This window comes from Oncorhynchus nerka, linkage group LG27 (genome assembly GCF_034236695.1).
Source record: "Oncorhynchus nerka isolate Pitt River linkage group LG27, Oner_Uvic_2.0, whole genome shotgun sequence".
Taxonomy (NCBI): domain Eukaryota; kingdom Metazoa; phylum Chordata; class Actinopteri; order Salmoniformes; family Salmonidae; genus Oncorhynchus; species Oncorhynchus nerka.
The window spans coordinates 55,451,571-55,477,651 of NC_088422.1; the positions used below are offsets into that span (position 1 = coordinate 55,451,571).

Consider the following 26,081-nt stretch of genomic DNA (forward strand, 5'->3'; position numbering starts at 1 on the left):
GAGGGAGTTTGTTCCACCATTGGGGGGCCAGAGCAGCGAACAGTTTTGACTGGGCTGAGCGGGAACTGTACTTCCTCAGTGGTAGGGAGGCGAGCAGGCCAGAGGTGGATGAACGCAGTGCCCTTGTTTGGGTGTAGGGCCTGATCAGAGCCTGGAGGTACTGAGGTGCCGTTCCCCTCACAGCTCCGTAGGCAAGCACCATGGTCTTGTAGCGGATGCGAGCTTCAACTGGAAGCCAGTGGAGGGAGCGGAGGAGCGGGGTGACGTGAGAGAACTTGGGAAGGTTGAACACCAGACGGGCTGCGGCGTTCTGGATGAGTTGTAGGGGTTTAATGGCACAGGCAGGGAGCCCAGCCAACAGCGAGTTGCAGTAATCCAGACGGGAGATGACAAGTGCCTGGATTAGGACCTGCGCCGCTTCCTGTGTGAGGCAGGGTCGTACTCTGCGGATGTTGTAGAGCATGAACCTACAGGAACGGGCCACCGCCTTGATGTTAGTTGAGAACGACAGGGTGTTGTCCAGGATCACGCCAAGGTTCTTAGCGCTCTGGGAGGAGGACACAATGGAGTTGTCAACCGTGATGGCGAGATCATGGAACGGGCAGTCCTTCCCCGGGAGGAAGAGCAGCTCCGTCTTGTACGTGCGTTTGGATTCCTGGGAGTGCGTTCAGATGAAGATAATCAAAGGTAAGTGACTGACTAATGTTGACTCCACAACATGGAGGATATCTCTTTGGCTGTTTTAGTCTCTGAGCGCCGTACTCAGATTATTGCATGTTATGCTTTTTCCGTAAAGATTTTTTGAAATCTGACACAGCGGTTGCATTAAGGAGACGTGTATCTAAAGTTCCATGTGAAATAGTTGTATCTTTTATCAATGTTTATTATGAGTATTTCTGTAAATTGATGTGGCTCTTTGCAAAATCACTGCATGTTTTGGAACTACTGAACATAACATGCCAATGTAAAATTCGATTTTTGGATATAAATATGCACTTTATTGAACAAAACATACATGTATTGTGTAACATGAAGTCCTATGAGTGTCATCTGACGAAGATCATCAAAGGTTAGTGATTAATTTTCTCTCTATTTGTGCTTTTTGTGACTCCTCTTTGGCTGGAAAAATGTCTGTGTTTTTCTGTGACTTGGTGGTGACCTAACAATAGTTTGTGTTGTTTTCGCTGTAAAGCCTTTTTGAAATCAGACACTGTGGCTGCATTAACGAGAATTGTATCTTTAAAATGGTGTAAAATACTTGTATGTTTGAGGAATTTTAATTATTAGATTTTTGTTGTTTTGAATTTGGCGCCCTGCACTTTCACTGGCTGTTGGCGGAGTGGGACGCTACCATTCCGAATATCCCAGAGAAATTAAGGGCTTGTAAGTAAGCATTTCACGGCGCATGTGACAAAAAGTTTGATTTGATTTGGACCTCAGTTCATCTTGCTCCAAAAAAAACAATGAGGAGATGGGAGAGACAGGACTTGCAGGGCGTCACAAATAGAACCAAGTTCTATTTTATCGCCTGGCCACGCAGACGCTCACTGACGCACGCGAGCAGTGTGGGTACATGATTGAATAACATGTATGTGTACATTTATTTTGCTGCGCACGCAACACATCCAGTCTGGTCAGCATGTCAGACCATGAGAAACAAGATTCTCTGGTTTGATGAAACCAAGATTGAACTCTTTGGGCTGAATGCCAATCGTCATGTCTTGAGGAAACCCGGGACCATCCCTACGGTGAAGCATGGTGGTGGCAGGATCATGATGTGGGGATGTTTTTTAGCGGAAGGGACTGGGAGACTAGTCAGGATTGAGGAAAAGATGAACGGGGGAAAGTACAGAGTGATCCTTGATGAAAACCTGCTCCAGAGCGATCAGAACCTCAGACTGTGGCGAAGGTTCACCTTCCAACAGGACAATGACCCTAAGCACACAGCCAAGACAACGCAGCAGTGGCTTTGGAACAAGTCTCTGAATGTCCTTGAGTGGCCCAGCCAGAGTAGATTGATAAGGTGAAAAATGTTTTAATACATTTTAGAATAAGGCTGTAACCTAACAAAATTTGGAAAATGTCAAGGGGTCTGAATACTTTCCGAAAGCACTGTATACTCCGGACTCTAATATTTATATATTACTTTTACTTTTAGATTTGTGTGTACTGTTAGGAACACAGGCATTTCGCTGCACACGCTATAACATCTGCTAAATATGTGTATGTAACCAAAACAATTTGATTTGCGAAGACATACCCAGGACAGTGTGGGTTATATTGAACTTAGTTCAATATGTTCTCCATAATAAAGTGCTTACAATGATGGAGCTTTGGGATTCATCACCACATCATTGTGATTCACTATGCAGTCATAATACAAACAATAGTACAAGTATTTACATAGTACAAACAATATTAAACTGGCGGGGGGGTGTGATTAACTGAAATCTGAAATACAAAGAAATGGCCTCCTGAGTGGCGCAGTGGTTGAAGGTGCTTGAGGCAGCACTACAGCCCCGGGTTCGATCCCAGCCAGTGTCACCGCTGGCCGTGACCAGGAGACCCATGAGGCGGCGCACAATTGGCCCAGCGTCGTCCAGGTTTGGGGAGAGTTTGGTCAGCCAGCATTTCCTTGTCCCCATCGCGCTCTGCGACTCCTTGTGGCGTGCTAGGTGCCTGGTGTTTCCCCCGACACATTGGTGCAGCTGGCTTCCGGGTTAAGCGAGCAGTGTGTCAAGAAGCAGTGCTTGGCAGGGTCGTGTTTCAGAGGACGCATGGCTCTCGACCTTTGCCTCTCCCGAGACCTATGGGAGTTGCAGCGATGGGACAAGACTAACTACCAAGTGGATATGACACATTTTTAAATGCTAAGAAACATAAGAAAATAATATTCAATCACTAGGCCGACTTATAGCCATGGATATGTCAACAATAGACACAATATCTGTAAATTAGTTACAAGATATGGGGCTCGTAGATTTCATAGTTTTATGATAGTCAATAATCAAGCAAAGCATGACCTGAAAACTCCCTACCCAAAGATAATGGAATAGACCACAGTTGACAATGACAACTTCACTCTAAGGACAGCAGACTTCACTATAAATAGGATCAGGCTCATCCGAGGGGCCTTTGTTTTCAGCTAGATATCAAATCTTATCTGGCTGGCATTTGGGAGACAGTCTGCCGCTGACATTTAGAATTCTGTCACAATTAATGCTGGGTCGCATATCAGAGCACAACATGAGCAACAGCTGTCAGATGAATTGATTCATGTCAGCAGAACGATACACTGCAGGCAGCTGTTTGTGTGTGTGTGAAATAGAGACAGAGAAAGTGACAGAGAGCGAGAGATGCCTGCCATGGCCTAGAGTTTCTTTAAAAAGGAGTTCCCGGCATGTCGGTGAGGTCCTCACACATTCCAGCCCGCAAGGCGGCTGTTCTGACATGTTGTAAGCTAAGGTGTTCGTGGAAACTCGAATGACGAAAAAAAGCACTGGCCAAACCAATTACTGGTGGTCTGACAGGGGGTGGGGGTGTAGCCTAACAATGTTAACAATCACAAGGCACTTAATTGTTACCCAGAAACAAAAAGGCAACCCAGAAAATGGCTAAAAATAGCCAACATTAACATAAGTAGCCTGAGAAACAAGGTTCATGAAATTGATAAACTTGCACTGATTACATTCATATACTGGCTCTGAAATGTACTTAGATGATTCCTTTGATAATATAGTGGTAGCAATATATGGTTATAATGTCGACAGAAGAGACGGGAATGCTAATGGCGGTGATTTTATATGTGTATTTATCACAAACACTCTACCGGTCCAAAGTTTTAGAACACCTACTTATTCAAGGCTTTTAATTCATTTTTACTATTTTCTAAATTGCATTAAAACTATGAAATAACACATATGGAACCATGTAGTAACCAAAAAGTGTCAAACAAATCCAAGTATATTTTATATTCTTCAAATAGCCACCCTTTGCCTTGATGACAGCTTTGCACACTCACGTGAAATGCTTTTCGAACAGTCTTGAAGCAGTTCCCACATTTGTTGATCATTTGTTGGCTGCTTTTCCTTCACTCAACTCATCCCAAACCATCTCAATTGGGTTGAGGTCAGCTGATTGTGGGGCTAGGTCATCTGATGCAGCACTACATCACTCTCCTTCCTGGTCAAATAGCCCTTACACAGCCTGGAGGTGTGTTTGGGTCATTGTCCTGTTGAAAAACAAATGATAGTCCCACTAAGCCAAAACCTGATGGGATGGTATACAGCTGCAGAATGCTGTGGTAGCCATGCTGGTTAAGTGTGCCTTGAATTCTAAATAAATCACAGAAAGTATCACCAGCAAAGCACCCCCACACCATATCACCTCCTCCATGCTTTATGGTGGGAATTATACACATGTGGAGATCATCCGTTCACCCACACCGTGTCTTACAAAGCTGCCCACCCAAGAAAAGGCTTCAAACTGTAACCAATGCCTGCTACCTACCAGGGTACTTACAAATGGCGTAGGAACGATATCATTACTTACAAGCCCTTAACCAACAGTGCATTTCAAGAGTTAAGAAAATATTTACCAAATAAACTTAAGTAAAAATAAATAAAAAAGTAACTCAATAAAATAACAACGAGGCTATATACAAGGGGTACCGGTACCGAGTCAAAGCGCAGGTTAGTCGAGGTAATTTGTACATGTAGGTAGGTGTAAAGTGACTATGCATAGATAATAACCAGTGAGTAGCAGCAGGGAGGGGGGGTCAATGTAAATAGTCCGGTGACCATTTGATTGATTGTTCAGCAGTCTTATGGCTTGGGGGTAGAAGCCTTTTGGTCCTAGACTTGGTGCTCTGGTACCGTTTGCCGTACCGGAGAGCCACATGTATTGATCACAGCTTTACTAATGCCACAGAAAAATGCATCCACACCCATCGGATGTAGCGATCATAATATAGTAGCCGTATCTTGGAAAACCAAAGATCCAAAGGCTGGGCCTAAAATAGTGTCGCCTAAAATGACATACCCAAATCTAACTGCCTGTAGCTCAGGCCCTGAAGCAAGGATATGCATATTCTTGGTACCATTTGAAAGGAAATACTTTTTTTTGTGGAAATGTGAATTGAATGTTGGAGGATATAACACAATAGATCTGGTCGAAGAAAATACAAAGAAAAAAAACAACCCGTTTTTGTTATTATTTTTCTACCACCATCTTTGAAATGCAACAGAAAGGTCCTACATCTAGCCATCAATCTGGTTGTAATTCCACTGGTGTCCACAAGATGGCACTGTATGTGCAAAGTTTCAGACGGATAAGTTGAAGTATGAGCAAACTACATGACATAGGCAAATCGTGAAGGAGACATTTACATCCACATTACATTTTTCTGCAAGAATATCACCAAATCTGTTTTCTTGGACTTTTCCAGTATTCGTAGCTACATTATAAGTTCAACATTTGCAAAACACCCAGTTTTCATAACTCTCCATATTCTTATAATTTGACAGATGAAAAATGTAGCCCAGCTCATTGGCTATCTAGCTAGATATGTTTGACTGCGATTGGTGCTTATTTGACAAAGTCACAGTCGATCAAGTGAAGACCGCCCACGTCATGTATGCCATGAAGGCGTCGCTCTCTGACCAAATTTTGTGTCCTATAGGATATACTACACCCCTTATGATATAGTGAAGTCTGGTGATGTTCTAGGATCTCTGAGGAATAAATTAGATTTTAGATTTTCACAGATTGCTTTCTTTGCAAATTGAATGAGTGGAAATACAAAATCGACATGCATGCTATATGGACCTTTTTAGTAGAGGTCGATGATATTTCAATGCCGATACCGATACCGATTATTGGAGTATCAAATAAAGCCGAAACCGATTAAGCTCTAGCGTCGAGCAATCCCGTATCCGGGAGCGTAATCATAGCCTCAAGCTCATTACCATAACGCAACGTTTCCTATTCATGAAAATCGCAAATGAAATGAAATAAATATATTGAAACACAAGCTTAGCCTTTTGTTAACAACACTGTCATCTCAGATTTTCAAAATATGCTTTAACCAAAGCTACACAAGCATTTGTGTAAGAGTATTGATAGCCTAGCATAGCATTAAGCCTAGCATTCAGCAGGCAACATTTTCACAAAAACAAGAAAAGCATTCAAATAAAATAATTTACCTTTGAAGAACTTCGGATGTTTTCAATGACGAGACTCTTAGTTAGATAGCAAATGTTCATTTTTTCCAAAAATATTATTTGTGTAAGAGAAATAGCTCCGTTTTGTTCATCACGTTTGGCTAAGAAAAAAAAACTAAAATGCAGTCAACACAACACCAAACTTTTTTCCAAATTAGCTCCATAATATCGACAGAAACATGGCAAACGTTGTTTAGAATCAATCCTCAAGGTGTTTTTCACAATTCTATTCGATGAAAAATCATTCTTTGCAGTCGGTTTCTCAACCGAGGCAAACTGAAAAATACTGCAGCTGGAGATTACGCAATAATTGCGACGGAGGACACCAAGCGACCACCTGGTAGATGTAGTGTCTTTATGGTCAATCTTCCAATGATATGCCTACAAATACGTCACAATGCTGCAGACACCTTGGGGAAAACGTGGAAAAGGTAAGCGGACTCCTAGCTCCTCCACAGCCATATAAGGAGTCATTGCCATGAGGCAGTTTCAAAAAATGCGGCACTTCCTGATTGTATTTTTATCTGGGTTTTTTCTGTAACATCAGTTCTGTGGCACTCACAGACAATATCTTTGCAGTTTTGGAAACGTCAGAGTGTTTTCTTTCCAAAGCTGTCAATTATATGCATAGTCGAGCATCTTTTCGTGACAAATTATCTTGTTTAAAACGGGAACGTTTTTCATCCAACAATTAAAATAGCGCCCCCTATATCCAAGAAGTTAAATTGGCCTATTTTTATATATTATATATTTGTAATAATGACAATTACAACAATACCGAATGAACACTTATTTTAACTTAATATAAGACATCAATAAAATCAATTTAGTCTCAAATAAATAACGAAACATGTTCAATTTGGTTTAAATAATGCAAAAACAAAGTGTTGGAGAAGAAAGTAAGTGCAATATGTGCCATGTAAAAAAGCTAACGTTGAAAATCCTTGCTCAGAACATATGAAAGCTGGTGGTTCCTTTTAACATGCGTCTTCAATATTCCCAGGTAAGAAGTTTTAGGTTGAAGTTATTATAGGACTATTTCTCTCTATACCATTTCTATTTCATATACCTTTGACTATTGGATGTTCGAAAAGGTACTTTAGTATTGCCAGCCTAATCTCGGGAGTTGATAGGCTTGAAGTCATAAACAGAGCAATGCTTGAAGCAAAGCTAAGAGCTGCTGGCAAATGCAGGACAGTGCGGTTTGAATGAATGCTTACGAGCCTGCTGCTGCCGACCACCGCTCAGTCAGACTGCTCTATCAAATCATAGACTTAATTATAATATAATAACACACAGAAATACAACCCTTAGGTAATTAATATGGTCAAATCCGGAAACTATCATTTTGAAAACAAAACGTTTATTCTTCCAGTGAAATACAGAACCGTTCCGTATTTTATCTAACATGTGGCATCCAGAAGTCTAAATATTGCTGTTATATTGCACAACCCTCAATGTTATGTCATAATTATGTCAAATTCTGGCAAATTAATTACGGTCTTTGTTAGGAAGAAATGGTCTTCACACAGTTCGCAATAAGTCAGGCAGCCCAAACTGCTGCATATACCCTAACTCTGCTTGCACAGAACGCAAGTGATACAATTTCCCTAGATAAAAATTCATGTTAGCAGGCAATATTAACTAAATATGCAGGTTTAAAAAAGTATACTTGTGTATTGATTTTAAGAAAGGCATTGAAGTTTATGGTTAGGTACACATTGGTGCAACGACAGTTCTTTTTTCGTGAATGCGCTTGTTAAATCACCCGTTTGACGAAGTAGGCTGTGATTTGATCATGAATTAACAGGCACTGCATTGATTATATGCAACGCAGGACAAGCTAGATAAACTAGTAATATCATCAACCATGTGTAGTTAACTTGTGATTATGTTAAGATTGATTGTTTTTATGTTTTATGTTTTATGTTGTTTTTATTAAGATAAGTTTAATGCTAGCTAGCACCTTACCTTGGCTCCTTGCTGCACTCGCATAGCAGGTTGTCTATTTGCCATGCAGTCTCCACGTGGAGTGCAATGTAATCGGCCATAATCGGTGTCCAAAAATGCTGATTACCGATTGTTGTGAATACTTGAAAATCGGCCCTAAATAAATCAGCCATTCCGATTAAATCGGTCAACCTCTACTTTTTAGGATATGAAAATGTATTTTATCTAACAAAACGGCACTTCATGTTATATCTAGGAACCTTTGGATGCTGAAGTAGAGGAAGATTTCAATATGTAAATACATATTTCACCTTCAGAGGTGAATTTATCAAACCTATCAGGCTGAAAAAAAAGTGTTGTTGTAGGAGCTCTCCTCAAACAATAGCATGCATTTCTTCGTAGTAATAGCTACTGTAAATTGGGCAGTGCAGTTATATTAACAAGAATTTAAGCTTCAGCCGATATAAGACGTTTCTCTATGTCGTTTCTCTAAAATCTGTGATCGTGACACAAGGCGCTGCATGATTTACAACTGTCCCGTACCGGATCGCCACATGTTTTGATCACATCTTTACTAATGCTTCAGAAAACTCCTCTGAAGCAGTATACACGCCCATTGGATGTAGTGATCATAATATAGTAGCCATATCTTGGAAAACCAGTTCCAAAGGCTGGGCCTAAAATAGTGTATAAGATATCATACAAGAGATTCTGTAGTGAATGAAGGTTGAAAGAATATTTACTGGTCTGTTGTGTATAATGAAGAGCAACCAGATGCCACACTTGACGCTTCTTCCAGGTACTAATGAGTACGCACCCATTAAGAAAATTACTCTAAAAACGGCTAAATCCCTGTGGATTGATGAAGATTTTAAAAATGGTATTGTTGAAAGGGGCGAGGCAAAGGAATGGCAAATAAGTCTGGCTGGACAGCCGATTGGCATACGTACCAAAATCATGTGACTAAAGGGAACAAAAAAAAAATGAACTGTACTATGAAACAAAGAAAAATGATATGAAGAATGATAGTAAAACTTGAGCACCTTAAATTAAATTTGGTTTAAAAAAAAGCAAACTAAGCTCCAGCCATTGAGGCTGATGGCTCATTCATCACAAAACCCTCTGATATTGCCAACTACTTTAATTACTTTTTTCCATTGGCAAGATTAGCAAATTTATGCATGACATGCGAACAAACTCTGAACCTTCACATTCATGTGTTACCGACCAAATTATGAAAGAAAAGTATTTTTTAACAAATGATCAAAACTTGATCATTAGTCGATTATTTGAATCAGCTGTGTTGTGCTTCAGGAAAAAAAAATTAAATGTGCACCCCTTGGGGTCCAGAGGACAGAGTTTGGGAAACACTGCTGTAGGCTTTGATTAAAGAGATGGAAAATACGAGTGCTCAGAATTAAGATTCAAAGATGTCTGCAGAAACAATGGGGTGTCAGCTATGACATGGTACCTTGAGTTTGAAAAAATATATTTAGGTTATTTAACTAAAGTAAGTGAAGTGGATTTACACTTGATAACTAAATTACATGATGGGTCCCTGATCTGTACTACACAGAAATGCATAATTATGGATATGAATGTCATTCTCCTCATATTTTACAAGTTTGGACAAGTTTGGACATCACAGCGCAGCAGACCAGAGCACAGTACTTTTTGCCCTCGCAATGTTTTTTTTGCCCCAGTACAATACAGCACAACAGAGCGGTGTAGAGTACAGTGCAGAATAGTAAAGTAGGGTTCAGTAGAGTATAGTACAGTACAATCTACTATAAAGTACAATCCACTGTGCTCTACTCACTCAATTGTCCTATCCTGTACTAACGTGTGAAACATACAGTACCAGTCAAAAGATTGGACACACCTAATCATTCAAGGGTTTCTTTATTTTTACTATTTTCTACATAATAATAGTGAAGACATCAAAACTATGAAATAACACATATGGAATCATGTAGTAACCAAAAAACGTGTTAAACAAATCAAAACGTATTTTAATATTTTAGATTCTTCAAAGTAGCCACCCTTTGCCTTGATGACAGCTTTGCACACTCTTGGCATTGGCATTCTCTTAACCTCTTCAACCTATGGGGGCGCTATGTCATTATTGGATAAAAAAAACGTTCCCGTTTTAAGCGCAATATTTTGTCATGAAAAGATGCTCGACTACGCATATAATTGCCAGCTTTGGAAAGAAAACACTCTGACGTTTTCAAAACTGCAAAGATATTATCTGTGAGTGCCCCAGAACTGATCTTACAGGCGAAACCAAGATGAAACTTCAAACAGGAAATGAGCAGGATTTTTGACGCTCTGTTTTACTATCGTCTCCTTATATGGCTGTGAATATGCTGTGAACGAGCTTATGCGCTCTGCCGTTCGTCCAAGATGTCTGCAGCATTGTGACGTATTTGTAGGCATATCATTGGAAGATTGGCCATAAGAGACTACCTTTGCCAGGGGGCCGTCCGGTGTCCTTTGTCTAAATTGGTGCGTAATTCCCAGTGGCAATCATTTTACCATGCGATACAGAAGGAGACTCATACTTCCAGGAACGATACATAATTGAAGAGATATGTGAAAAACACCTTGAGGATTAGTTCTAAACAACGTTTGCCATGTTTCAGTCGATATTATGGAGTTAATTTGGAAAAAAGTTTGGCGTTCGGATAACTGAATTTTCTGTTTTTTTTGGTAGCCAAACGTGACGCACCAAACGGACCGATTTATCCTGCACAAAAAATCTTTCAGGAAAAACTGAACATTTGCTATCTAACTGAGAGTCTCCTCATTGAAAACATCCGAAGTTTTTCAAAGGTAAATGATTTATTGAATGTTTTTGCTGGTTTTTGTGAAAATATTGCCTGCTAATGCTAACGCTAAATGCTAATGCTAAATGCTAGTTTGCTATGGTAGAGAAGCATATTTTTGAAAATCTGAGATGACAGTGTTGTTAACAAAAGGCTAAGCATGAGGGCTAGCATATTGATTTCATTTGCGATTTTCATGAATAGTTAACGTTGCGTTATGGTAATGGGCTTGAGGCTGTAGTCATGATACCGGATCCGGGTTGGCTCGACGCAAGAAGTTAACCAGCTTCGTGGGGTAGTCACCTGGAATCCATTTCAATTAACAGGCGTGCTTTGTTAAAAGTTAATTTGTGGAATTTCTTAATGTCTTTGAGCCAATCAGTTGTGTTGTGACAAGGTAGGGGTGGTATACAGAAGCTAGCCCTATTTGGTAAAAGACCAAGTCCATATTATGACAAGAACAGCTCAAATAAGCAAAGAGAAATGACAGTCCATTACTTTAAGACATGAAGGTCATTCAATGCATACAATTTCAAGAAATATCAAGTGCTATGATGAAACTGGGTCTCATGAGGACCGCCACAGGTACACTTAACCAGCATGGCTACCACAGCTCTCTGCAGCGATACGCCATCCCATCTGGTTTGCGCTTAGCGGGTCTATCATTTCTTTCTCAAAAGGACATTGACCCAAAACACACCTCCAGGCTGTGTAAGGGCTAATTGACCAAGGAGAGAGATTGAGTGCTGCATCAGATGACCTGGCCTCTACCATCACCCAACCTCAAACTAATTGAGATGGTTTGGGATGAGTTGAGCGAAGGAAAAGCAGCAAACAAATGCTCAGCATATTTTGTATTAAAAAACATATTTCACCTTTATTTAACCTCTCTAGGGTATGTGGGACGCTAGCCAGTGACGCAAGCCAGTGAAACTGCAGGGCGCCAAATTCAAAACAACAGAAATACCATAATTAAAATTCCTCAAACATAAAAGTATTTTACACCATTTTAAAGATAAACTTCTCGTTAACCCAACCACAGTGTCCGATTTCAAAAACGCTTTTCGGCGAAAGCACAACGTATCATTCATTATGTTAGGTCAGCAACTAGTCACAGAAAGCATTCAGCCATTTTCCAATCAAAGAGATGAGTCACAAAAAGCGGAAATATAGATAAAATTAATCACTAACCTTTGATGATCTTCATCAGATGACACTCAAAGGACTTTATGTTAGACAATACATGTATGTTTTGTTCGGTAAAGCTCATATTTATATCCAAAAATCTGAGTTTACATTGGCGCGTTACATTCAGTAGTTCCAAAACATCCAGTGATTTTGCAGAGAGCCACATCAATTTACAGAAATGCTCATAAAATGTTGATGAAAATAATAAAATTATTATGCACGGAATTACAGATACACTTCTCCTTAATGCAACCGTGGCGAAGTAATGGTGGCGAAGTAAATACAATATAGCAAGTAAAACACTGGAATGGTAGATTTGCAGTGGAAGAACGTGCAAAGTAGAGAAAGAAATAATGGGGTGCAAAGGAGCAAAATAAATAAATAAAAACAGTAGCGGAAGAGGTAGTTGTTTGGGCTCAATTATAGATGGGCTATGTACAGGTGCAGTAATCTGTGAGCTGCTCTGACAGCTGGTGCTTAAAGCTAGTAAGGGAGATCAGTGTTTCCAGTTTCAGAGATTTTTGTAGTTCATTCCAGTCATTGGCAGCAGAGAACTAGAAGGAGAGGCGGCCAAAGGAAGAATTGGTTTTTGGGGTGACCAGAGAGATGTACCTGCTGGAGCGTGTGCTACAGGTGGGTGCTGCTATGGTGACCAGCGAGCTGAGATAAGGGGGGACTTTACCTAGCAGGGTCTTGTAGATGACCTGGAGCCAGTGGGTTTGGTGACGAGTATGAAGCGAGGGCCAACCAATGAGAGCATACAGGTCGCAGTGGTGGGTAGTAATATGGGTTTTGGTGGCAAAACGGATGGCAGTGTGATAGACTGGATCCAATTTATTGAGTAGGGTATTGAAGGCTATTTTGCAAATGACATCGTCGAAGTCAAGGATCAGTAGGATGGTAAGTTTTACGAGGGTATGTTTGGCAGCATGAGTGAAGGATGCTTTGTTGTGAAATAGGAAGCCGATTCTAGATTTAATTTTGGATTGGAGATACTTAATGTGAGTCTGGAAGGAGAGTTTACAGTCTAACCAGACAGCTAGGTATTTGTAGTTGTCCACATATTCTAAGTCAGAACCGTCCAGAGTAGTGATATTGGACGGGTGGGCAGGTGCAGGCAGCGATTGGTTGAAGACATGCATATATTTGTAGTTGTATTTAAGAGCAGTTGGAGGCCACGGAAGGAGAGTTGTATGGCATTGGAGAGTTGTATGGTATTGAAGCTCGTCTGGAGGGTTGTTAACACAGTGTCCATAGATTAGCCAGAAGTATACAGAATGGTGTCGTCTGCGTAGAGGTGGATCAGAGACTCACCAGCAGCAAGAGCAACATCATTAATGTATACAGAGAAGAGAGTCGGCCCAAGAATTGAACCCTGTGGCACCCCCATAGAGACTGCCAGAGGACCGGACAACAGGCCCTCCAATTTGACACACTGAACTCTATCAGAGAAGTAGTTGGTGGACCAGGCAAGGCAACCATTTGAGTAACCAAGGCTATTGAGTCTGCCGATGAGAATGTGGTGATTGACAAGAGTCGAAAGCCTTGGCCAGGCCAATGAATACAGCTGCACAGTATTGTTTCTTATTGATGGCGGTTAAGATATCGTTTAGGACCTTGAGCGTGGCTGAGGTGCACCCATGACCAGCTCTGAAACCAGATTCAAATCAAATCAGCGGTGAAGGTGCGGTGGGATTCGAAATGGTCGGTAATCTGTTTGTTGACTTGGCTTTCGAAGACCTTAGAAAGGCAGGGTAGGATAGATATAGCTCTGTAGCAGTTTGGGTCAAGAATGTCCCCCCCTTTGAAGAGGGGGATGACCGCAGCTGCTTTCCTATCTTTGGGAATCTCAGAAGACACGAAAGAGAGGTTGAACAGGCTAGTAATAGGGGTTGCAACAATTTCAGCAGATCATTTTAGAAAGAAAGGGTCCAGATTGTCTAGCCCGGCTGAATTGTAGGGGTCGATATTTTGCAGCTCAATGTATGTGTGGGAACTCCTTCAAGACAGTTGGAAAAGCATTCCAGATTAAGCTGATTGAGCATGAAAATGGCGCCGACAGAGAGGGCCACCTCAATTCTAGTCCTTTGGAACCTAACACATCACTGGGGGCAAACTACCTGCCCTCCAGGACACCTACAGCACCCGATGTCACAGGAAGGCCAAAAATATCATCAAGGACAACAACCACCCGAGCCACTGCCTGTTCAACCTACTAACATCCAGAAGACAAGGTCAGTACAGATGCATCAACAGCTTCCATCCCAAGGCCAACAGACATCACTAGCACAGAGAGGCTGCCTACATACAGACTTGAAATCATTGGCCACTTTAATAAATGGAACACTAGTCACTTCAATAATGTTTACATATCTTGCATTACTCATCTCATGTATATACTGTATTCTATCCTATCTATGCAGTCCCTCCAGGATTCCACGATCTCATAATTCAATGCATAATCAACCAATCAGCGAATATTAATGAGAGCTCGCAATTTTGACCAATCCCCACACTTTTAGCGCATAAAAGGGTCCAATCAAAAGCGGGTTCATAATGTTGACCAATTACTGCAATGATACTGTGGAAAACGGCCCAATCCAATCACACGTCAAAAGTTTTTCCCCCCTGGCCTGTCAGCGTATTCACGTGCGAAGATGATGGCTGATTGTTGATGGCTGAAAACATCAATCATTTGCCAACAAAAATCATAGCTAAACGTGCAAAACAATTTCCAAATGTTTTACATGAAAGTGGGGGGAAATTGTTTTGCACTCTGTGCAACGTTGTGCTGGAACACAAGAGAAAGTAGACAATCAGTCACTTCGAAACAGCAAAGCATATGAGAATGTCAGAACAGTACCCACAGCAGATCACCATGACTGAAGAGGTAGCAGGGAAGACTGTGGCAAGCGCTGAAAGAATCAAGACGAGTAGCGTTCCACTCAAACTTTTACTCCGCTAACCTTGGCTTTAGTAGGGTGGCCGGCACTCTGCTCTCCTCAGTCTGTCTATGGAGAGCGCTGCTCAAAGCACTGAGTGCAATTGGTCAGCTTTGCTGTTTTAAACTCTTTAAAACTTAATGTACCACAACCAATGACTCTGCAGTGGAGCAATTGATATGGAGGAGGATAGGGAGGATGAAATGGATGATTACATTGAGATATAGGCCTAGATGAGCTAGGCCCTTGGTCACCCCCCCACCTCTCGTTATGTTCAGAAAAAGTGCTGTGTTTGTTCAAAAAAAGAAACAGCCCAAAAGAGCACTTTTTCTCAAATTGTTTTCATGGAAGATTAACTTGAGATATAACATGTCTTAATTGCAGATTGGACCCCAGGTGTTTCTTTTGTCTTAGTTTAATATGTTTTAGTACCTACAGATTAAGGGGGCATGCATTTTTTTATGATGGAACTTTGAGCTAGCTTCCACCCCTTTTTTGTTCAGAAAAATAGCTGCTAGTTCAGGAAAATAAAAAGGAAAATAAAAATCATCCTAAAACTGAGCACAATACTTTTTATTGGTTTATATGAAATTAAAATGGGAAAAAAACATCACAAAATGTATCGCAGAATTTCAGAAAAGCTGCCGCAAAATCAATAATTTTTGGCTACAGAAATCACCAATTAAAAAATATATATATTTTTTTTTATTGCAGAATCCTGGAGGATTGCATCTTTTGCATCTATTGCATCTTAGCCTATGCCGCTGTGACATTGCGCACCCATATATTTATACAGTGCCTTGCAAAAGTATTCGGCCCCCTTGAACTTTGCGACCTTTTGCCACATTTCAGGCTTCAAACATAAAGATATGAAACTGTATTTTTTTGTGAAGAATCAACAACAAGTGGGACACAATCATGAAGTGGAACGACATTACGACATACGGATCACCACCTCAAGCTGAACCTCGGCAAGACGGAGCTGCTCTTCCTCCCGGGGAAGGACTGCCCATTCCATGATCTCGCCATCACGGTTGACAACTCCATTGTGTCCTCCTCCCAGAGCGCTAAGAACCTTGGCGTGATCCTGGACAACACCCTGTCGTTCTCAACTAACATCAAGGCGGTGGCCCGTTCTTGTAGGTTCATGCTCTACAACATCCGCAGAGTACGACCCTGCCTCACACAGGAAGCAGCGCAGGTCCTAATCCAGGCACTTGTCATCTCCCGTCTGGATTACTGCAACTCGCTGTTGGCTGGGCTCCCTGCCTGTGCCATTAAACCCCTACAACTCATCCAGAACGCCGCAGCCCGTCTGGTGTTCAACCTTCCCAAGTTCTCTCACGTCACCCCGCTCCTCCGCTCTCTCCACTGGCTTCCAGTTGAAGCTCGCATCCGCTACAAGACCATGGTGCTTGCCTACGGAGCTGTGAGGGGAACGGCACCTCAGTACCTCCAGGCTCTGATCAGGCCCTACACCCAAACAAGGGCACTGCGTTCATCCACCTCTGGCCTGCTCGCCTCCCTACCACTGAGGAAGTACAGTTCCCGCGCAGCCCAGTCAAAACTGTTCGCTGCTCTGGCCCCCCAATGGTGGAACAAACTCCCTCACGACGCCAGGACAGCGGAGTCAATCACCACCTTCCGGAGACACCTGAAACCCCACCTCTTTCAGGAATACCTAGGATAGGATAAAGTAATCCTTCTCACCCCCCTTAAAATATTTAGATGCACTATTGTAAAGTGGCTGTTCCACTGGATGTCTTAAGGTGAACGCACCAATTTGTAAGTCGCTCTGGATAAGAGCGTCTGCTAAATGACTTAAATGTAATGTAAAATGACATTGATTGGATATTTCAAACTTTTTTAACAAATCAAAAACTGAAAAATTGGGCGTGCAAAATTATTCAGCCCCTTTACTTTCAGTGCAGCAAACTCTCTCCAGAAGTTCAGTGAGGATCTCTGAATGATCCAATGTTGACCTAAATGACTAATGATTATAAATACAATCCACCTGTGTGTAATCAAGTCTCCGTATAAATGCACCTGCACTGTGATAGTCTCAGAGGTCCGTTAAAAGCGCAGAGAGCATCATGAAGAACAAGGAACACACCAGGCAGGTCCGAGATACTGTTGTGAAGAAGTTTAAAGCCGGATTTGGATACAAAAACATTTCCCAAGCTTTAAACATCCCAAGGAGCACTGTGCAAGCGATAATATTGAAATGGAAGGAGTATCAGACCACTGCAAATCTACCAAGACCTGGCCGTCCCTCTAAACTTTCAGCTCATACAAGGAGAAGACTGATCAGAGATGCAGCCAAGAGGCCCATGATCACTCTGGATGAACTGCAGAGATCTACAGCTGAGGTGGGAAACTCTGTCCATAGGACAACAATCAGTCGTATATTGCACAAATCTGGCCTTTATGGAAGAGTGGCAAGAAGAAAGCCATTTCTTAAAGATATCCATAAAAAGTGTCGTTTAAAGTTTGCCACAAGCCACCTGGGAGACACACCAAACATGTGGAAGAAGGTGCTCTGGTCAGATGAAACCAAAATTGAACTTTTTGGCAACAATGCAAAACATTATGTTTGGCGTAAAAGCAACACAGCGCATCACCCTGAACACATCATCCCCACTTTCAAACATGGTGGTGGCAGCATCATGGTTTGGGCCTGCTTTTCTTCAGCAGGGACAGGGAAGATGGTTAAAATTGATGGGAAGATGGATGGAGCCAAATACAGGACCATTCTGGAAAAAAACCTGATGGAGTCTGCAAAAGACCTGAGACTGGGACGGAGATTTGTCTTCCAACAAGACAATGATCCAAAACATAAAGCAAAATCTACAATGGAATGGTTCAAAAATAAACATATCCAGGTGATAGAATGACCAAGTCAAAGTCCAGACCTGAATCCAATCGTGAATCTGTGGAAAGAACTGAAAACTGCTGTTCACAAATGCTCTCCATCCAACCTCACTGAGCTCGAGCTGTTTTGCAAGGAGGAATGGGAAAAATTTCAGTCTCTCGATGTGCAAAACTGATATAGACATACCCCAAGCGACTTACAGCTGTAATCGCAGCAAAAGGTGGCGCTACAAAGTATTAACTTAAGGGGGCTGAATAATTTTGCACGCCCAATTTTTCAGTTTTTGATTTGTTAAAAAAGTTTGAAATATCCAAGTGTCCCACTTGTTGTTGATTCTTCACAAAAAAAATTGTTTTATATCTTTATGTTTGAAGCCTGAAATGTGGCAAAAGGTTGCAAAGTTCAAGGGGGCCGAATACTTTCGCAAGGCACTGTATATATATAGGTTACCAAATTACATTTTTGGTGAGTTGACATTTACAAGTGAACGTGAACGAGAGACATGAATTTCATATGTTGGTGCTCAAAGTTCCTTCTTGATGGAAATGCCCGAAAGCAAAAGTGATTCCGTTACCAAAGAAAAGCAAAGCAACCTTTACTGGTTTAAACAGCCGACCAAGCAGCCTGCTACCGACCTAGCAGCCTGCTAAACAAAACAAAAAATTGTGTTTGACCAGAGACAATGCTTTTTCACAGTAAACAAATTAACAACTGACTTTCAGCACTCTTATAGGGAAGGGCATTCAACATCTACGGCACTAACACAAATGTCCGATGATTTGCTGAAAGAAATTGATAATGAAAAGATTGTGGAAGCTGTTTTGTTAAGATTTCAGTACAGCTTTTGACATTATCAATAATAGTCTGCTGCTGGAAAAAACGTGTGTTATGGCTTTACATTCTCTGCTATGTCGTGGATCGAGAGTTACATATCTATCTTTAATGGAATCCTCTCTAACATAAACCAGGTAGTCTGGCATACCTCATGGTAACCGTCATGGCCCCTTAATTTTCTCTATTTTAATAAATACTTACCACTAGCACTGAGTAAAGCCAATGTGTCTACAGTATGTATGGTGATGACTCATTATTATACACGCCAGCTACCACAGCAAGTGAAATCACTGCAACACTTAACAAAGAGCTGCAGTTAGTTTTAGAATGGATGGCAAGTAATAGCCTATGCTAGTCCAAAATACACTATATATACACATACAAAGGTATGTGGACACCCCCTCAAAATAGTGGACTCTGCTATTTCAGCCTCACCCATTGCTGACAGGTTTATAAAATCGAGCACACCGCCATGCATACTCCTTAGACAAACATTGTCAGTAGAATGACCTTACTGAAGAGCTCAGTGACTTTCAACATGGCAATGTCATAGGATGCCACCTTTCCAACAAGTCAGTTCATAACATTTCTGCCCTGCTAGAGCTGCCCCGGTCAACTGTAAGTGATGTTAATGTGAAGAGGAAAAGTCTAGTAGCCACAATGGCTCAGCTGCGAAGTGGTATGCCACACAAACTCATAGAACGGACCGCTGAGTGCTGAAGCGCGTAGCATGTAAAAATCGCCTGTCCTCGGTTGCAACACTCACTACAGAGTTCCAAACTGCCTCGGGAAGCAACGTCAGCACAAGAACTGTTCATCGGGAGCTTAATGAATTGGGTTTCCTTTGCCGAGCAGCACACAAGCCTAAAATCACTGTGGGCAATGCCAAGCGTGGGCTAGAGTGGTGTAAAGCTCAACGCCATTGGACTCTGGAGCAGAGTTAACAAGTTCTCTGGATTGATGAATCACGCTTCACCATCTGCCCCAATGCATAGTGCCAACTGTAAAATTTAGTGGAGGAGGAATAATGGTCTGGGTCTCTTTTTCAACATCAGTGCCCGACCTCTAATGCTTGTGGCTGAATGAAAGCAAGTCCCCAGCAATGTTCCAACATCTCGTGGAAAGCCTTCCCAGAAGAGTGCAGGATGTTGTTGTAGCAAAAGGGGGACCAACTCTATATTAATTTCCATGATTTTGGAATGAGAAGCAGGTGATGTATGGTATATCCGAAACTAAAATAATTGTATTTGGGATAAACATTAGTTAAACCCTAAACCTAGGGCTGACCCCCATCTGATTTGTACCTGTCTCAGTGGACTAATCCATTGTGGAGGCCATGGGGATGCTATGGTTCAAGAAGAAGGGGAGTGCGGCCAAGATGCACAAGGCACTTCTCTATACAGAATGCTCTCTCTCCCGCCATTTTGTTTACATTCATTGTTTCATAACTTCATTGTGTGAATTGTTAGATTGATACTGTCTATCAATTTCCCATTCCATATACTGTATCACCAGTAGTAGTCTACACGTACCATTAATTTCCATAATTTGTAATCTACAATGTTTGTTTGGTTATGGTAATTCCTGTTAATGCATTCAATACATTATTAGTCATTTACCGTTGTCATTATTTGAGTGGACACATTGTTTGCAGAGCTCAAAACATATGCTACACTTGTGAGAAACAAGTTTTGCTTTATTTCATTCCATTTACGAGTTGTCAATTTATTAATTGCTTTTTGTTTGGAGCACTCCTGTCAATGTTGAGTAAGGATGTGCACTTGATTCCGCATATAGAAGTAGGCCTAGGCTATCTGGCCTGCGTGCAAATGTAGGCCTATAAATGTGCCCATTTGGGGATGTCTGATAGTATTTCAAATTTTCTTAACTCACAACTAATGAGTTATGGACCTCAGTTTTAACCTCAAAACAGCAAGTAAACAAAGTTTGTTCTTAGAATCGATTGAGAAGGACGATAGTTCCTCAATGTGTTTTACAAATATGTTCAACTCTTTCCCTTTCGATAGCCAATCGTCATGAAAGGGAAACATGTAATGCTCTGATCCGATGGAAACGTCATAAAATACCTGATTACTTCTTATCCCTTGCAAAATAACCTTCAGCTTTGTCTGTCCCGAGCTCACTGGCGTGGGACAACTCTGAGGGCCCAGAACATTTCATACAACGTGGCAAGTTTGCTAGCGTGGTCGGACCGGACACAGTTGATAGTTTATACAATGTTTCAAGTTTGTTGCAGGCAGGCCATCCATAGCCAATGTGATTTATCGGATATGTATTCTTATCAAGATATGTTCAACCTGCCGGCTGCAATTTTTACATAGCTGGCAATGGCAATATTTTTGTATCATTTTCATGTAGATTTAGATAGAGTTTAGATTAACCACATGATAATGATTTTTGAGAAAGACTATTATAATTTAAAATGATCCATGAAAATGTGCAAAGAAGACTATTATAATTTAAAATGATCCATGAAAATGTGCAAAGAAAATAATAATTAAACCGCAAATCAGTAGAAATGGTAAGACAAACTGGCACTCCCCCTGGTGCAGCCTATTTCCACATAGGGTGTGGCTATATGTTAAAATACAGCTTTGAACATTTCGACCAATAAATTGGTTGAAAGAAAAGACGACTCGCAGTCTACAAAGATTTTTTGTAGTCGGGGACAGCTCTACCCGAAACCTCAACTAAATATTGTAATGAATAATGTGGCAATTGAGCAAGTTGATACTAAACTGCTTGGTGTAACCTTGTATTTCAAACTGACATGGTCAAAACATATTGATGAAAAGGTAGCTAAGATGGGGAGGTCTGGCAGTGATAAAGCACTGCTCTGCTTTCTTGACATCACAATCAACAACAAAAAGTCCTACAGGCCCTAGTTTTATCAGACCTGGACTACTGCCCAGTCATACTGCCACAAAGAAAGGCAAACAACAGTTGTCCCAGAACAGAGCGGCATGGCTGCCCCTTAAATGAACACGAAGAGCTAACATCAATGACATGCATGTAAATCTCTCCTGGCTCAAAGTAGAGGAGAGATTGACTGCATCACTGCTTGACTTTGTGAGTGGTATTGACATGTTGAACACTTAACACACAGTTAAGACACTCATACATGACCCACAAGACATGGTCTCTTCACAGTCACCAAGTCCATAACAGACTCTGGGAAACACACAGAACTACATAGAGCCATGACAACATGGAACTCTTCCACATCAAGTAACTCAAGCAAGCAGTAAAATCAGATTTTAACAAAAAAAAGATAAAACACCTCATGGCACAACGTGGGCTGTGACACACACACATTGTAATATTGGTGAATTGTACATTTGTAATAATAGAGTAATAATGTAATACATGTCTTGCATTATGATTTTTTTTTTTTTTTAGGATGTAGGCTGTTATGTTTCGTCGTGATGTAGGCCTACTTGTTTTAATCCTGTTTGGACCCCAGGAAGAGTAGCTGCCGCCTTGGCAGCGGGTAATGGGGATCCTAATAAATACATGATGTTCTGTAGATGGTTAAATATGATACATTCTAAACATGTCCATCATTCAGACATCCACAGTCATATGATCGGTATGCGGCTGATTGAACGTGTAAAAGGTATACGCTTCTGCTGTTTTAAATAGCGGCTGTCTGGAATTGAAGGCAAATTGAATACGTGCATACTCTCGTTAAATTAAACCTGTGCCGAGGATGAGTAGGTCCGTGCCAAGGATTTAATCTTCGCTCAAGTATAGGCTAGCGGCAATGTGTAAACCGACAACAAAAACATTGACAGACTGTAAACAATGCGAGTGATGCAGAAAAAAAGTCTGCAATAGCCTATAATAGGCTATTTTTTGGTCATTCAAAAACAAAGCAAGCAAAAACCACTATTCCGCCAATGGCCTAAAATGTACGTATTTGCCTTAGGCTTCGCATTGTCAGGCTAGAAGGCTAATGTGACGCCTGATTGACGGACCCATCATCAGTCTTTGTGCAATGAGATCCATTATTCCGATTGTATTTTGATAGGGCTGCAATCATGTCACATAAAAAAAGTTATCCCCACAATTATTCTGTCTAAATTTATGCAAAACATTAACTTTTGTTGTTATGAAACTCATGCGTATTTCAAAGCAATGGACTTAGAATTGAGGGCTGAAAGAAAACAAAAAACGACACGGTTGTTTGGATATCGTAACATTCACTCTTCGAATCATCCTCCCGCAGACGGATATTAAACAGTGGCTCCAAGATACGGTGACGTTTTTTACGAGATGACATGTTAAAATGCAACTTACCTTGACTGCGAAGAAAGAAAGTTATCATGCTACACAGCACCACAGAGACCTGCATCTTTGATTCCCTTCTCTCGCTCGCTCTCGGTCAGTCTTTTTCTTTCTTATTTGCTGCAAATATTTCGGTATTATCGAAATATCAAAGAAGAGCCTTCAAATCAACAAAGACTGAACTCATAACTATATTCATAGCATGGCTGTATTTTGGTATTTAGTCCCCGCTGATACGACGAGCCAAAGTTAAAGTTTCGCTCTGCGCCCTGGAACATACGGTCTTCAACATGTTGTGCTGTGCTCTAGATCCGATACTGGAGTGATCAAAAGGAGCAGTGGACTGTACCAAACGCAAAAAGGGGGGTTCGGCTAGAAAACGCACCGTTTCGACAAGAAACAGTCAAGCTAGGTCATTTTACTTTGATATAAGATATGCTTTCACTTCAGCAACAGTATTTCGGTGTGTGTGTCCTCCTAAATGTAACTGTGTTCCCTAAGCGAACACTATATTGTTGCAAATCAACCCAGTGATTTGTAGTTTGCGTTGCCCTTGGTTTCTCCTCGGTGTGTCATTTCTAAAGTTGCAATGTATTTTTAAAGGTTGGCGGTCAGCAAATCAAAGGGTGCTTTCAAGTAACCTAGAAAGGAACTGGACGCATGAGTAGCCTAACTGTGCGCCCCATTTGCAGCACATGTTTCTCTCGGTTGAAAATGCAGACGAAAACTTGAGGCTATGGGAAATCTGGTCAGTTTCCTCTTCGATGTTGCCAAAAGGATTGCAATCCCAAAATGGTCAGGAACCGGTAGGCTCTAGGAAGTTTGGAAGTCATATACAACGTGTTGCAATACCACGCACACAATGTTTGGTTTGAATGGAACTTAGCAGTTCACCCCGGAAGGCAAAAGCAGCATGATTTGGCTATAAAACTCAACTCCATGGTTAGGGAAGTTTACATTAACTCTTGAGTCGAGTAGTGGCGAGGGTTTGTGGAATTCATATGGAGCCAGATAGCTGCCAAAAGGTTGAACGTACATATCGTAAAGGATCAGAAGAAAAGCCATGCATGAAACGTTAAATTAGATCTGTAAAATGTACAAACCCTAAGTTATGAACATTTATACTTTAAATTCTTACATCTCCCTTTACTCAATTACAGATCTTTTTTATATTTATTTGTTGTTTATTTAACTAGGCAAGTCAGTTAAGAACTAATTCTTATTAACAATGACGGTCTATCCCAGCCAAACCCTCGCCTAACCTGGACAATTGTGCGCCCGGTCACGGCCAGATGTGATACAGCCCGGGATCAAACCTGGGTCTGTAGTGACACCTTAGACCGCTGCACCACGCGGTCCCCAAACTATGTACAAACTTTTGTCAGGAATGTGGCATCTGCAAAGGACATGAACCGAACGTAGCTTGTCAAAGTTAGCTAGTCAATCAAGCAACTCAAGCCCAGACGTTAGTGTTGCTTTGCAGCTTCCGGTTTCATTTCCAAAATAAATGTCGAGAGCTTGTTTCAGAATGGCATTCGATAACAACGTTGTACCAGCAGATGGCATGGTATAGGCTTGGGCCAAATGACTTGTGTGAGATTGATACTCTAAAGACCCAGACGAGCCTTGTCTAGAATAACCACCTGAGCTGCAAAATAGAAAGTAAATATGATTTAGGCTTATTCCACTATCTAAATATGCCATGCTGTTGTTTTATTTAATGGCAATATAATTGCATAATACATTTTTATAGCAGCGTCGGGCTACTGTGGTGATCATGTAACCTAACGAATCACACTTTTCCCTGTATTTGGGAGCACGTACTGTAGGCCTTATAAAGAATGGTACCAACACATCCTCCGAGAGCAACTTTTCCCAACCACCCAGGAACAGTTTAGTGATTAACAATGCCTTTCCAGCCTGATGGAGCACCTTGCCATAAGGCAAAAAAGTTCCTCGGGGAACAAAACATCAATATTTTGGGTCCATGGCCAGGAAACTCCTCAGACCTTAATCCCATTGAGAACATGTGGTCAGTCCTCAAGAGGCGGGTGGACTAACAAAACCCCACAAATTCTGACAAATTCCAAGCATTGATTATGCAAGAATGGACTGCCATCAGTCAGGATGTGGCCTAGAAGTTAATTGACAGCATGCCAGGGCAGATTGCAGAGGTCTTGAAAAATAAGGGCCAACACTGCAAATATTGACTCTTTGCATCAACATGTAATTGTCAATAAAAGCCTTTGGCACTTTGGCATTATACTTCAGTATTCCATAGTAACATCTGACAAAAAATATCTTACGACACTGAAGCAGCAAACTTTGTGGAAATTAATATTTGTGTAATTCTCAAAACTTGAGGCAACGACTGTACATCAATTCTCCCAAGGTCAATCATTTTTTAAAGTATTAAATACTTAAATGCTTACCTTGTACCTATGTTTTTCCTCTGTAGTGGTGTACCTTTCTTTGTTTGCATTATTGTGAATGTCTATACACACACTGAACAAAAATATAAATGCAACCATTTCAAATATTTTAACGAGTTACAGTTCATATAAGGAAATCAATCAATTGAAATAAATGAATTAGGCCCCAATCTATGGAATTCACATGACTGGGAATGCAGATCTGTATCTGTTGGTCACAGATAAAAAAATATATAAAAATTAAAGTTAGGGAGGTGGATCAGAAAACCAGTCAGTATCTGACGAGACCACCATTTGCCTCATGCAGTGCAACATCTCCTCAGCATAGATGTGATCAGACTGTTGATTGTGGCCTTTGGAATTTTGTCCCAATCCTCATCAATTGCCGTGCAAAGATGCTGGATATTGGTGAGAACTGGAACACGCTGTCGTACACATCGATTCAGAGCATCCCAAACAAGTTACATTTATTTTTTTATTTCACCTTTATTTAACCAGGTAGGCTA

The 26,081-nt window shown here is 41.1% G+C and overlaps 1 protein-coding gene across 3 annotated transcripts in view; it reads right to left on the reverse strand.

Annotated features, from left to right (window-relative positions):
• The window catches only part of lrp4 (low density lipoprotein receptor-related protein 4), a 234,348-nt gene extending 210,910 nt beyond the window's left edge, over positions 1 to 23,438 (reverse strand). For all 3 annotated transcript variants that reach the window (XM_029638670.2, XM_029638669.2, XM_029638671.2), the window contains exon 1: positions 23,156 to 23,438. In XM_029638670.2, the coding sequence (XP_029494530.1) occupies positions 23,156 to 23,210 (55 nt within the window). In that variant the 5' untranslated portion in view covers positions 23,211 to 23,438. The remainder of the gene's footprint in view (positions 1 to 23,155) is intronic.
• Positions 23,439 to 26,081: the final 2,643 nt, after the last annotated feature.